The sequence below is a fragment of the Lingula anatina genome, chromosome 8, assembly GCF_051362555.1.
Source record: "Lingula anatina isolate TDL-2025a chromosome 8, LinAna3.0, whole genome shotgun sequence".
Lineage (NCBI taxonomy): Eukaryota > Metazoa > Brachiopoda > Lingulata > Lingulida > Lingulidae > Lingula > Lingula anatina.
Window position 1 is genome coordinate 11,434,040 of NC_141774.1, and position 14,365 is coordinate 11,448,404.

Here is a 14,365-nt window from a genome sequence, read left to right on the forward strand (position 1 = left end):
ATACCGGTAAAGTAGCGTATATATTCCGCGTCATACAGATTATTACCAGAGACTATGTTACGAGGGTCTTTAGAAATCTTGATAAGATTCTCATTCCATTTTTTCCAGCGCTCCGGCTCAAATCTTCCCAACTCGTACCTCGTGGACGCTATAACCAATATAGCCTTATTAAACGGCATGAAAGCTTCACACATCGCCGCTGGATGGTTACATACGAAAGCGTCCACGGACTGCATCTCGGGGTCGTCTTTGTAGCTCTCGTAGAACTCTCTTTGTAGCTCCTCACTCATTGACATCCCATTGTTTCGGTTGAGCACTCTAAGCCCACGCGCACATGTTTTGGTACACGCGCCCGAGAGACTCATGTCGATCACTTTAACACCAAGAGGCTTCAGCAGATTTGTCAAGTCTTTAATAGGTGAGATGTGAAAGTCACTGCTCCAAATCACCAGACGTGGACACCTCTCCGTTGTACGGTGGACAATGAGCCTTTCTGCTAACAGCACAAGGATGACCGCAACAAAGGTGTGAGTATATCCCTTTCTGTGACTCCATTTTAAACCCCTGTGAACAGAGGCGACGGCCCAAGGTGTCAGCTGCCTAACCGACTTCACTAACGCCTTCCAGTAACGTACCATTTCATATTACCAACGGTCAATCTTAGAGGGGAGGCTGAGTTATCAGGGCACCACCCACTGTCATCTTGATTGAAACGTGTGTCGTAAAATCGCCAAATTGTATATAGACCGGGTGTTGATACCTAAAAACCACATCAAACGACCTCAGATTCCCATACTAGTATATCATAAAGCAAAAATATCCGACCAAAATAGGTTAAGGCGTTGAAAACGAATGTCGCAACATTCCGAAACAATACATATGATAAATTGCTTGGTCATTTTCAAGATGGCGGCGTTGTAAACAATGCATTGCCCTGCAATTACTATTTATATAATAACGTTAGTCAAATTATGTTTATGGACTGAAGGAAAAATATTCAGGCTTTACGAGGGAGGCCGTACGAGGGTGAGTAAAGCAACTGGAGATATAGACGCCGAGAAGGAAACATGCAGAAAAACAAGGTCATCTTATTTGTGTAGAGCGGCCAGGAATTCGTGTTATTATTATTATTATTATTATTATTATTATTATTATTATTTATTGTTGTGTATTAAATTCATCGTCCGAATTAACAGATGAGAAATTGAAGAGATGGACAGATATTTTATTAACCGCCCCAAGACCAAAGGCTCAATCGTCGTACAGGGAAGGGGAGAACGATAGAACGTATGTTTACCAGAGATAAGAGTACAGTATACACTCTGTACAAGCCCTGTGCCATCATCATATCGTCACCGACTTTGTTCATTTTCTTGGACCAAGAACGCATTTTTGCCATTTCTAGGCCACTGTCTGACTTTTCACAGTAATAAAAACCGGTGTTCATGTGGGAACTGCCCCATAAATATATATTACTAGTATAATAATAGTGGTAGTGAGGCCATTGGTATGCACTTTCGCAGTATCCCCCCCTCCCCCCGGTAACTCTCTCATTTTAATGGTGTAATGATTAAGTAGTGTGGTGACTTTGATAAATGTCTCTGTTATTCAGATAAATTAGTTTGGAAATTTACTAACTAATTTTTATTTTTTTTTTTTTCATTAAACCACCAAGCTCTTTGAGATCACAGCAAATTTTTATCCCAGGGATGGCTGCAGTTTTCATAATATTTAAATGGCATAAAGTTTCATGTAAAAAAAAAAAAAAAAAAAAAAAAAGATTAGTCAATTTATTAGCAAACTGATTTATTTGAAAAGCAGAAACATTGTCCAGAGTCACCACACAAATTAATTTAGAAAAGATGTTGAAAACCAAATGTGTATGGTGGTGGGAGGGGAGGGGGGGTATTGCAAAAGTTCCAAGCCATGATAATTTGGTGTAAGCATAGTCACAGTGGAGGTGATCAACCCACAGGGTTCTCCCCCCCCCCCCCCCCAAAAAAAAAAAAAAAAAAAAAAAAAATTCAAGGTTAATGTTTACATTTGGGTGTGTTAGGGTTGCCTTCCTGTGCTTCATAGAATTTTTCAGTGGACAGTTAGATACTTTGAAGAAATTAAATTTACCAATTCAATGTAATAAAATCTATTACTGAAAAATGAATGAAAAATGACTCTGTCTTTCACAACTCTGCTGTGTGTTGCTTCTGCCAGTTTTTTTTCCGTGATAAATCTTTACATTATCTTTCTGCATTTTACATTGCTATAGATGCATCTCTGCAGCTGTTTCTTTTCTGCCTTCTTTACTCCCCACCAAGTCCTCTTTTCATTATTATTATTATTATTATTATTATTGGATAAAATGGAAGATAGAAAGTCTAATTTATAATCTAATAATGCACTAGTAAATACCCGAAGCAGAAACCTACACATTTTTAGAATTGCCTTTCAAAAATCATCATCAAAAATCCAGTGATGGAGAATACTAACTAGTAGTTGTACATGTTTGTTAAGAGCTGAGCCCGTCAGTGTTTCCATCTACTTCTGGGCTGTTCCGTGGTATTTAGCCTAAAATTTAAAAAGAAAAAGTTCTACTTACAAAACATATAATTTCTGAAACCAGACATCACTAGACACCAGATTCCAAAAGAAAGTTTAGGTTTTGATGATTAATTATGATTTTATTGAGTATGGTGTTTCCTTTAAAAGCATTCAGTGAGAGAGCAGTCCGACATTGTCTACTGATAGGTTTTTGGTATGTCATTCATTGTCTCTAACATGCTGCACTTGAAGCATTTCATGGTTTTGATTTTACAGTTTCTTTTTCAACTGCTTCCTCTGCTTATGACATTGTGTTTGTTGGGCGTAAAGAGGCCCAGCTAATTGTTTCCATGTTTATGTTATTCAAAAGTTTATAAACACACATTTATCATATCCCCACCAGATCTAGGTTACCAGCAGTGTGAAGGATTTTTTTTTCTAGTATCAGTCTGACATTTGTCAGTGTTATGCATTTTACAAGCTGCTGTGACAGTAGATGTAGATAACACCAGAAATGCCACAGGGAAATGTATTATATATAAACATTGTGTATATACTAGTAGACATTTCCATGTGCAGATTTTCATTGAATTCCAAAATGATGCTTCAATGTCTGTCTGGTGTCCCAAATTCTCAATCAGTCCAGTTTTTTATTGCATTTATCACTGTTTGTACTTGTGCAGTTTGAGCTGTATTGTTATTGGTTGATAAATGTGTTATGAGAAAATTTTAAACTGAAATTTAACTGGCTTACTTAATATCATGCATAGATGATTTTACACTAAAATTATTAAATTTCTTTTCAGGTTTTTCTCCACATCTGGTTTGAAGATCTGCCATATATTTTGGTATTCAGACAGATGAAGCAGCAATATTAAATTAGTATACTAGTATAGAACATGTAAACCTTATCACTTCACAAACATTTTAAAAAGTAACCCCTAAATCATGTAACGATTGTTTGACTCCCATCTTATTATAGCAGAAAAAATATAATCAGGCATGTTGAATCACTGATTCAGAATCTGTGGTGCCTTGATTTCTTTCATGCTTTGGAATTTATTCCATATTTCAAAAATACTGAAATTTTGCTCTAAGGGATTTCCATTCTGTACTCCACTGTATCATAAAAGCCTTTTGTCAGTAAATAACATCCTACTATAGGGTACCCTGTGGGGTTTGTGATGTTGTATTATTATAGTTGTGTCCTCCCCCCCTCCCCAGTCAACTCCTTCAGTACATTTTAATCTTGAAAAGATTTCATCAACAAGAGTAGATAAGAAAGTTCATGTAGGTTATTTGACTATACAAAAGTATTTTTTATCTGATGTAGAAATAGGTTTAGTTTAAAGCTTTCTGGTTTGAAGCCACCATATATTTCACAATCAGCCCTTGGCTACGACAAAAACTTGAAAATTTCCTCACTTGAAAATAAATTCATATTTTTAAATGCCTGAATCCAACATGGCCAATATTAGGTGACAAACCTTTCAGTCTATTTAACATTGGCAGTATTCTGCTTGAGTGCCTCTTTCTTATATATCAAAACTTAGTGTAATACTGCATATACTGAGTAATTATTATTATTCAAATTAGAAAAGGTTGCATGTCACAATAAGATATTTACATCATGAAGTACATTTAGTTAGAATTTTTTTAAAACAGGCTTGTAGCCAGCAGTTCCGAAATGGGGGTTCTTTTTTTTTTTCCTTTTTTTAATTTGAAAAAGTGGACTTTTTACCATGAAACCTTCATGTACCTAGATAAAATTTTACCCAGTGGTTACCTTTTTCCCAACAAAAAGGAATATTTCCCATCCCTGAACCCCCTGGCTACAGGCCTAGGTAGTAATTTCTGTTAAATGCTCTTAGACCTATGGAGAGAGGACCTTGTAAATTCCTGAGAGACCTGGCATATGGCCTGACTACTTGACTGTCCCTTGGTCACTGGGGATCTAACCCTAGGGAGGGGGGTATTTTTTCACTTAGAGATTTTTTAATCAGTACTCCTGGAGGCAGAATGTACTTTTGATTTCTTTTAATAAATTAATTTTTTTTCTGTCCCTAGTCAAGACCCAGGCAGTGGGGCGGGTCCCTGGGGCTGGTTGTGTGTGTGTGTGTGTGTGTTTTTAACATGAATTTTGATTTTTTAAAACTAATTTTAGTACTAGTTTAAATGATCTTACATGTATCAATATGTTGCATGTGTGCTTTATGTTATTTTCACATGTATTATATTAAATAATAACAGTGCTTAAAAGGACCCAAGGGTCCTTAGGGAAGGAACTGTCCCTGTGTGGGGAGGATTAGTTTTTTTTCACTTACATAATTTTGTCATTGGGGCTTTTAGAGTACCCTCTACCAGGGCTGCTGTTATTATTAGGTGGACATATTTGCTGAGACACAATACAGAGATTAGCCATCTATTTAACCAGACTGAGAGACATGTCTGTAAATATCTAGTGGAAAATCAATCTGTGGCCCTTGTAGAGGGTACTTTAAGAACTAAGCTTGAAGGCAGATGTGTTGGGTTGTTATTATGATGAGAATTATAAATAATGTACACCAGTGCGATAGCTTAGATCACCATGGGGGTACCTTGATGGTCTGTGATTTCTTTCTTTCTTTTTTCTTTCTTTTTTTCCCCTTCTTGCATGAATTAAATTTAATGGGTTTGGTGTAATAAATAATCTTGCATGCAAAATAATTACTACAATGAATGTTTGATTTAAGGGTGTGGATAGACCAGGGTTGGGGCTGTACATGGGGGTGGGGCTGGCAATGGGGGGCTGGCCCTGGGGTGGGGTTGGCCCTGGGGTGGGGCTGGCCATGAGATGGGGCTGGCCCTGAGGTTGGGTTGGCCATGAGATGGGGCTGGCCCTGAGGTTGGGTTGGCCATGAGATGGGGCTGGCCCTAGGTTGGGTTGGCCATGATATGGATCTAGCCCTGAGGTTGGGTTGGCCATGATATGGGGCTGTCTTGACAGTTCGTAGTGTACCTAGGTCAGCTTGTTAACAATTCCATATTCATTAATTTTGAGAGCTTCATAAAATTTATTAATTTTTTCTCAGCTATTTTATTTAAATGTAGTTTATTAATAATAAATCATTTGATCATAAAAACTCTGCCATGATTTTCTGTTAGAATAGAAGTAAGACTATTGAACAGTTTTATTATTGTTTGTTAGCTAATTCTCATATCCTTCTAATTGACTTTTTGAGATTTATGTGATGTGCATACATACTTCTTTGAAATTATGTGATGTATATGCAGGCTTTTTATTAATTTATAATGTGTAAAGTGTACAGACTTTTTTTAGATTTATGTAACATTTGTACATACAAGTATTTTGTAACCACGTTGTAGTTAGAGTATTTAACAGTCAGTGAATGTAAATGTATATTTTATGACCAATAAATCATTATTATCAATATAAACATTATTATTATTAATGACTTTTTTTCTAATTCCATTTATATCAAATTAGTGGTCAGTGAATATTGCCCTTCTTCCTCCCCACTGCCTCCGGCGGTAAGGACTGACGCGGTTGAAATAAAGTGGGGGGTAAGTCTAAGCCCCCCCTCCATCCACTCCCCCCCCCCTCACCCCCATCCCCACCCTCATCCTTATGCCTGTGCCAAAACTACTATATCCTACATGTACTTGTCCATCATGCCGAACTTATCCCGCGTTCATTGAAAATTGAACAGATTTCGGACATAATTCGTAATTTTGTCCATGAAGAGATTAAGCTCTCTGCAACATGTAAAGGGGGGGGGTGGGGTGATAAGGAGCGACGGTGTTTGCAAAGTTCTACAGCGTAAAATTTGGGGAGTGGGCTAGATAATAATAATAATAATTTTAATAATAATAATATTTCTTTATTGGAGACAGCAATACACTTCCGTCTCAGTGCTGTTTACAAATAAAATCATACGACGAGTAATTATACAAATACTAAAAGTTGAGATGAATAAATCAAAATAATTAATGCAGGTTAGGTGTGCACGTCTCGTGGACGTCCTCGCGTCCGCCTCCCTCAAAAACGTGCATTTCACACTGAAAAAATCAATAGGTTCACGACAGGTTCGTAAAGACAGTTTACCTTTTTTTTTTCAATGAGATCATCTCCGTCATTATTTTACACGTCATTCAAAAGACCAGTTGGTATACTGCATAAAGTAACTTGCAAGTTCTATACTGACAGTCAATGAAAACGCATCAGAAAACTTTCTTGTAATTTTTTTTCCCCGAGAATCGATTCCAACCATTTAAACGAGTACAAATGCACTTGTTTGGTCATAAGAGAGTGGGCTGACCACTTGGATGTTTAAAATTTCCGCTTCGGTGATTTTGTGACCAGCTGTTACAAAACCATGTTTTTCCCGTCTCGTGATTGGTGTGAATTAATCAGGTTCAATATATGACGATTAATTAAGCCTATTTAAGGTAGTCACCAAATCCAGTGTGACACATGACTAAAAAGTTCTGTGATGCCACGTCTGACACTGAAAGAGTGACTGCGGGCCCTGGGGATGCTGGAGGATGGGCGGAACCAAAGAGATTTGATTACGTGACCGTGCATTTTAATGATCTTTTCTGACATTTATTAACTGTTATTTTGTTAATGTGCCAAAGGAACAAAAATATCATTTGATAAATAAATGATGCATTTTCATTGACTGTCAGTATATATCAACTCGCGTAAACAGTAATGCATGCATCTTCAACCAGGTGGCACTGAGGTAAATTAATGGCGTGGTTTTGCAAAAAGTTTTTGATCATCCGATGAGGGACTGTAACTTTATATTATTAGTTTATATTTAGCCCACACAATAGTCGGACTCCTAGTCAGATTGTTTGGTTAGCGCAGCGGTAAAACTTGCAGGTCACAGGGGCGGGGGGGGATGGGGAGTTCGAAGCGCCCTTTTGCTGGGAAAAGATCCGTTCTGGATAAAATTCTACAAGGCACACGAAGGTTTCATTGTAAAAAGGTCCTGTTTTTTTAGGAAAAGAAGACCATTTCAGTGGTGGATTTAGAGGGGGGTCAGGGGGTCCTGATACTCCCCTTAACCCTAACCTGTACTATCATATAGGATCGCGGACTTTATACAGGTCTACATTGTAAGACTGGGTTCACATGCTTATCAAACCCCATCTGTAAGGGGTTTCTCGCCAAATCGCTTTCAGCTTAAGTGGCTTAGATGTCTGGCATGTCTACGGAAGCTGCTAAAAGATAATTAATTACCCCTTAGCAGCTTCAGTAGGCGTGACAGACATCTAACACCCCATTTCCATAGATTAGATTGACCTACTTTAGATCGATCTAACTCCCTGGGGGTTCACGCTAAATAGCTGTCAGCCGGGCGGACACGAAAGTTAATTACCCTCTTACAGCTTGTTGTAGGCGGGACGGACATTTAAGTCGGATTATCTGAAAGTAATCTAGTGAGACTCCCCGCGGGGATAGATCGATCTAAAATCTATGGGAATAGAGCCTAAGCCGCTCAATTTGATCAGTACAATATGGGCTGGAATCGTCCCTTAGACTACCATTCTTGTCCCCCAGGCTCCCCCGACAGGGGCCTCAATAAACTACAGAGACACCTTATAAGTCAACACGACCGCGCAACATTGATTGACCTACAGGAGCTATGCTGTTATGTACGGAATGAATGAAACCGGAGAAAAATCAATACAGATTATATAGAAATAGAGAAAGCCATGCAGGTATTGATTACCTACCTGTATAGCTTTAAAAGAATATATATAAACAAACTTTATTAGTCGTTTGTTTGAAAGCGCATATAGATAGCTCCGTACGCTATCAACATTGAGAGGTATTGAAAAGTGTGATAAAATTAATGGCCTAGAATTTAACAAGAGTTATACTAAATTACATAAGAATAAATTAAAATCTAAGCAAAATTTGATTGAAATTCAGTTGTCATGTGATAAGTTGCGTATTTAAGAGGGGTGAAAAAAAGTACACGAATGGTATCCTCTTGAATTAAGAATTTTGACTAGCTGAATCATAGTTTTAAACCGTACCAACTAGCACCGTTCGCCCTCTAAAAAAAATAGTTTTTTGGGTCCCTTCAGAGGTCCCCGAACCCCACACCAAAGGGGGGAGGGGGGTTGGCTTCGCATCTGCGGACCCACCCACCCCTCCCTTCAATTAATCCTGGATCCGCCCTTTCATAAACAAAGGGTTGAACTCCTAAGATGGAAGTACTTCGAGTTCATTGATACTCCTGACATTTTCTCTCTTTCACACACAGTACACTTCAAATAATATGAGCACCAACTACGGTAACTACACACCTTGGATTTCTTCCCCTCATATATACCCATATAATATGAGCCAAGTACTGAGCTAACATGTGCTTAATCACGACCCGGTGAGGCCGAGGTTTGTCTGCATCGAACGAATCACCCAGTCAGGACATAAGCTTGCACTTTATATTTCATGGGCACATTTGGGACGAAAAAATATCCAAGATAAATAGTTATTGTATAATTACTTGTTTAGCATACTGTGTTCTAGCACTGTGTGTGAAATAGAAAAAATATCAGGGTTATCAATGAGCATCAATTCAACGTACTTTTGTCTTGGGACTTCAAACCCCTTGAAAAAAAGGGCTGTTATGAAGGCTGTTGGTCTGATATATGGCTTAAGTTTAATAAGTAGAGTAATGTTCTTAGGATCACTCATGTTCTTAAAAATGAACAAAAAGTCATTTGGCTGGGGCGGACGGAGGCCGTCTTCTGGGTCTACAAGACGGTCAGAATTTTTCATTGACAAGTTTCAAGTTCACATTGACAGACTTCTATCTTTTTCTGTGGGGAGACGGTCAAAAATGGAGGATGGATTAAAAAAGAAAATATGGAAGACTGTCAGAAAATCTCTCTGGATCCGCCCCTATGGGTTATTGTTGCTATAAATCTTCTACCCGTTTATATATTATGTACAGACAGAGATCCCATTTCCAGAGATTAGATCGATCTACTTTAGATCGACCTAACTCCCTGGGGGTTCACGCTAAATAGCTGTCAGCCGGGCCGACACGAAAGTTAATTACCCCCTTACAGCTTGTAGTAGGCGGGACGGACATTTAAGCCGGATTATCTGACAGTAATCTAGTGAGACTCCCCGCGGGGATAGATCGATCCAAAAGCTCTGGGAATACAGCCAGAGTCTACTGATATAGCCGTCACCTTCGCCATCAGCGTTCACTTTTCATTATTAACGCTTTTAATTGGTAATCTCTATGGTGATTTTTCTCAAACATACAAAAATACAACAGCCTGATTGGAATTTTAAGCGCAGACACAGTAGCCGTCTCACAGCGAGGGCACAGTGTGATCAGACAGCCAGCACCTGTGTCCTCGTGGTTGGCGCGCACTATATATAGCTGTTCATTGTAAACACTATAATGGGTGGATATCGGTGTTATGTATTGTCCTCGAGCATTTTGGTGTGAGGACAAATCTAGGTCGACAGGTGAAATCCTGACTGGTTTGATTGCTTTTCTTTTTGTGAGGCCTTTTTTCACACATTGGCATTATTAAGACATTGCTATAAACTCCTATGGTTCTGGCGCTAGCAAGTTTAATTATTTCTATTGCGCTTGAACACATGTACGTTACGGAGAAAAATACAATAAGGGATAAAATACAGAAGATTTTCAGTAAATTTTATTAAAGCCTTGCCCTTTAAACAGAAGATAAAAATGTAAATACAATGTAAGTACTTAGTGGGAGCTAAATTCAGCGTCTCTACTAGATCTTACTGGTTAAAAAATACAGACAGAAGACACCATATTAATATTAGTAAAAATAATTAAACATATGTCTCGCTTAACTTGATAATAATAATAATGCATTAAAATACAGCGAGACACTATAATCTCAGCACTCTTCAAAATTTAAAACTGTAATAAATGTTGAAAATACTAAAAAAAATTGATAAAAGCTATAAGAGAAATGTATTCAACGGAGTATTTTTTTAAATAAAAAGATTTTTAAATTTGTCTCAAAACTGTAATAACTGTCGATAAGAAAAACATTGGAGTTATTGATAAAATTAGACAATAAAATTGGTGCTGCAGTTTCAAAACTTCTGTGACCATTTGTTTTAAGTGTCTTTTTTTTTTGTATTTCGCATTTTAACTTAAAACTTCTGTACTTCAGATATTTTCTTTCACCTTTTCTTTTTTTCTTAAACTACGTAGCAGGTCTTGGAAGTAATAAATGCCATATTAGCATTGTTATTTCAGCAATTAGGTTCAAATTTTTTTACCTTTAAGCATGAAATGTGGCACAGTTGTGGGTAATGCAATTTTGAATATAGGGACATTTGTGAAAATTCCAAAATGGGTGGGGAAGGGAGTGTAAACAATACAGGAAAGTAAAGGGATGTAGCCAAAGTTTACACTATTTTTGTCAAAAATTTGTATTAAAAAAGTGAATTGTGGAAAAAAAAACTGCTCCTGTTTGCATTTAGTGCATATGTAAAGGCCCTAACTGTCATGAAAATGATTGTTAATTATACTGCATCAGATTGCTGTGCTATTTCTATTCCGAATAGGAAATTATGTTCCAGGGTGTTAGCTTTCATTGCATGATCTGACACTAGTCGAGAATTTTGTTTGTATATTGTCATAAATAGAAAGGGGGAGGCTTTAAGTTGAGAAGAATACAAATAAAACTGGGAATTATATACGTTGGAAAATGAGGCGTGTTAGTCTGTCAGCAAGCGACAGTCTCCGTTGATTAAGTTAGCAGTTACCACGAAAGATATATTGTGCACACATCCATACACTGTATTTTTACAGCCTACAGAAGATGTCCTCAGCCGACCTCAATACAATGCCCATTGTACCGGTGTCGCTCTGTATACAATATTTAAATCCATACACTGTATTTTTACAGCCTACAGAAGATGTCCTCAGCCGACCTCAATACAATGCCCATTGTACCGGTGTCGCTCTGTATACAATATTTAAATTTTTGCCTATGGAATCGATATCAAAGCCTTGATGTCTAGCAAAAAGGCTATCAAGAGAGTAAATGTAATAACAAAGCAGCGGAATACACATTATCAAGAGAGTAAATTAAAAAACAAAACAGCAGAATAAATCAGCAAAGAGTAGGTATTGAAAAGAATGGAAGTGACAGAAACACGGCCAGACGACCTAGCCAAGAAAGGGATGAGATGAGATGGACATCCTCTGGATTATTGGGGGGTGGGGGTGGGGGTGGGGATCCGCTTAGCCAGTTGCTTCTAGAGGGGAAAGTAGTAAAAAAGCCAGATAGAGACTGTGCCGGTTATTCTAGTGCGTACCTATTTTCCATATGAAAAGTTTTCATGAAATGTATTAACACGCAGTATTATGACAGTGTTTTGTAAAGAATTAACGTGAAATAATGAGTATAACTAATTTAACCACATGAGGATATTAAGTTGTTTGATTTACAGCCCAGTTTAAGATTTCGTACGGGACAGAATACCCCTCCACTGGGCCAAAAGCCTTTCTTTCACTTCCACGTTATGTTCCTTCATTTTCCTGCTGATATCCGCCAGGTTTGCGGTCTCTAACTTGTTCACCAAGTCCTCGATTGAATTGTAATACGTAATATGTGGCCACTGATAGAAATCAGAAAATTTTAACCAGTACTTGATGGCATCCGCGTCGACCTCGTTGTTGGGGTCTGGAACAGAAGCATTAAGGACACCTTGGATGCGGGAACGCTGCGGGATTTTGCCGGAGACCATATCCCATGTGCGTTCGTTGAGGACGTGGTCCTTTTTCTGCCATTCTGTGAGAAGATCTAAAGACGGGAAGAAAAGTGGGATGCCCATCCTGTATTGTTCAAACAGAGACATTACGGATACTTGGTACGGTATGTACACAATGCCGGGATGGTGGGTGAGATCACTATATGTATAGCGACTGTATAGACTTCTTAACTTTTCAAGTTGAACTTTAGACGTCTTCTTGGAAACAGCTTTCTTAAACCTCTCTAAAAAAGACGACTCAAAGTGGCCAACATGACTTGGCGCCAGGAGGAATTCACGCCTCGTCACATTTGAGTAAGAGTACGACTCACCAACATCACAGTAACTCTCGAGAACAGTGGTTTTAATTCCTGTAAAGTAACGTATATATTCCGCGTCATACAGATTATTACCAGCGACTACATTACGAGGGTCTTTAGAAATCTTGATAAGATTCTCATTCCATTTTTTCCAGCGCTCTGGCTCAAATCTTCCCAACTCGTACCTCGTGGACGCTATAACCAATATAGTCTTATTAAACGGCATGAAAGCTTCACACATCGCTGCTGGATGGTTACATACGAAAGCGTCCACGGACTGCATTTCGGGGTCGTCTTTGTAGCTTTTATAGAACTCTTTTTGAAGCTCCTCGCTCATTGACATCCCATTTTGTCGGTTGAGCACTCTTAATCCCTTCGCACACGTTTTGGTACACACGCCCGAGAGACTCTTGTCGATTACTTTAACACCAAGAGGCTTCAGCAGATTTGTCAAATCTTTAATAGGCGAGATGTGAAAGTCATTGCTCCAAATTACCACTTTTGGAAGAGTCTTCGGCGTGCGTCCGTCTGGTGGGGCCGGCGGGCGATGAAGTAAGTGTCTTTCTGTCAGTAGCAGGCCGACGACGACTAGGGCAACGGTTACAGCCAAGATACGTGAATAGCTCTTCTTCTTCCAGTTTGCGCACCAACAGACAGAGTCGACAGACCCATATTTCACCGGTTTAACCAACACCATATTGCAGTCTGTGAATATAAACACCAATGGCAAGATTTAGGACCCGAACACATCATATTTTTATATCAACATAAACCCTACCTTCTCACCTCTCGAAACATGTGTAAAACACGGGCGAAATACTGTAAATAATGTAGAAATCTTTATAATACTTGAAGCGCACTCGTGTGACACGCCTCAGAAATGCGAGTGCTAGATGTGTATTTCACCTCGTTCTAAAAAAATTGACAAACCTGAATTTACAATATATATGTACTGCCAGAAACCCGGTTTTCTTGGCTCTGGTGCCCCTGTTGTTTTTTATCCTTGTGCACTTTAAACTTCTTACAGAAATCTTTAAATAGAAAATTTCGGGCACCAAAAACGGGGCGCCATTTGCAATCACCCGTGTCGATAAATCTTCCATTTTACCATTCTAAATCCATTTTTTATGACAACTAACCTTGAAATTCTGAATCCCTGGATATTCCCGCTTCTTTTTCTATCCTATCGTTTAATCACATCAACTGATGACAAAAATACACATGAAAAATACGAAAAGCTAAAACGTCGTCCATTTTCACTCGATATTGCGGAAAGTAGTGCAAAAATGGCCTTCTCTTCAGTCAGTGTGCACGCGCAGCTAGGATTATGCGCACACTCTGTTGGTTGGCTTATATGCACAATTCTAATATACTTGGATGCTCGTAAGTTAATGAACACCTTACTATTATTTCACAGCCTATGGCAGTCGTTATTTGAATAGGTCAGTATGACGGTACAGCTTTCTTTCACATTTCATATAATTCTACTATTATTAAGGGTTCATTCCCAATGAAGCTTTATCGTTTTACGTACGATCCAACTCTAACTCTCGATGAATGCAATCAGATAAACAGTTTAGGCCGCCTTCACCTAGTTTCCAAGGTACTTGTGAAATCACCAACTTTTTTATTCTCTACTCAAGAGGACTGTTGATCTGTTAATCTTATTGCATTCAGTTAAAGCCCCAGCGGAGTTAGGCTGATCTACGTAGGGAATGAGCCCTGA

General features: G+C 38.5%; 1 protein-coding gene across 1 annotated transcript; it reads right to left on the minus strand.

Moving 5' to 3' along the window:
* Positions 1-10,999: 10,999 nt before the first annotated feature.
* LOC106179005 (uncharacterized) lies at positions 11,000-13,969 on the minus strand. Its single transcript, XM_013562460.2, has 2 exons — positions 13,779-13,969; positions 11,000-13,344 (listed from the first exon to the last, which is right to left on the minus strand). The coding sequence occupies exon 2, from the start codon at positions 13,334-13,336 to the stop codon at positions 12,026-12,028; it is 1,311 nt and encodes a 436-aa protein (XP_013417914.2). The 5' UTR covers positions 13,337-13,344; positions 13,779-13,969; the 3' UTR covers positions 11,000-12,025.
* Between the last annotated feature and the right edge of the window lie 396 nt (positions 13,970-14,365).

Coding starts and splice junctions, on each gene's coding strand:
- LOC106179005 (XM_013562460.2), bottom strand. CDS start 13,336: ATGGTGTTGGTTAAACCGGTGAAATATGGGTCTGTCGACTCTGTCTGT.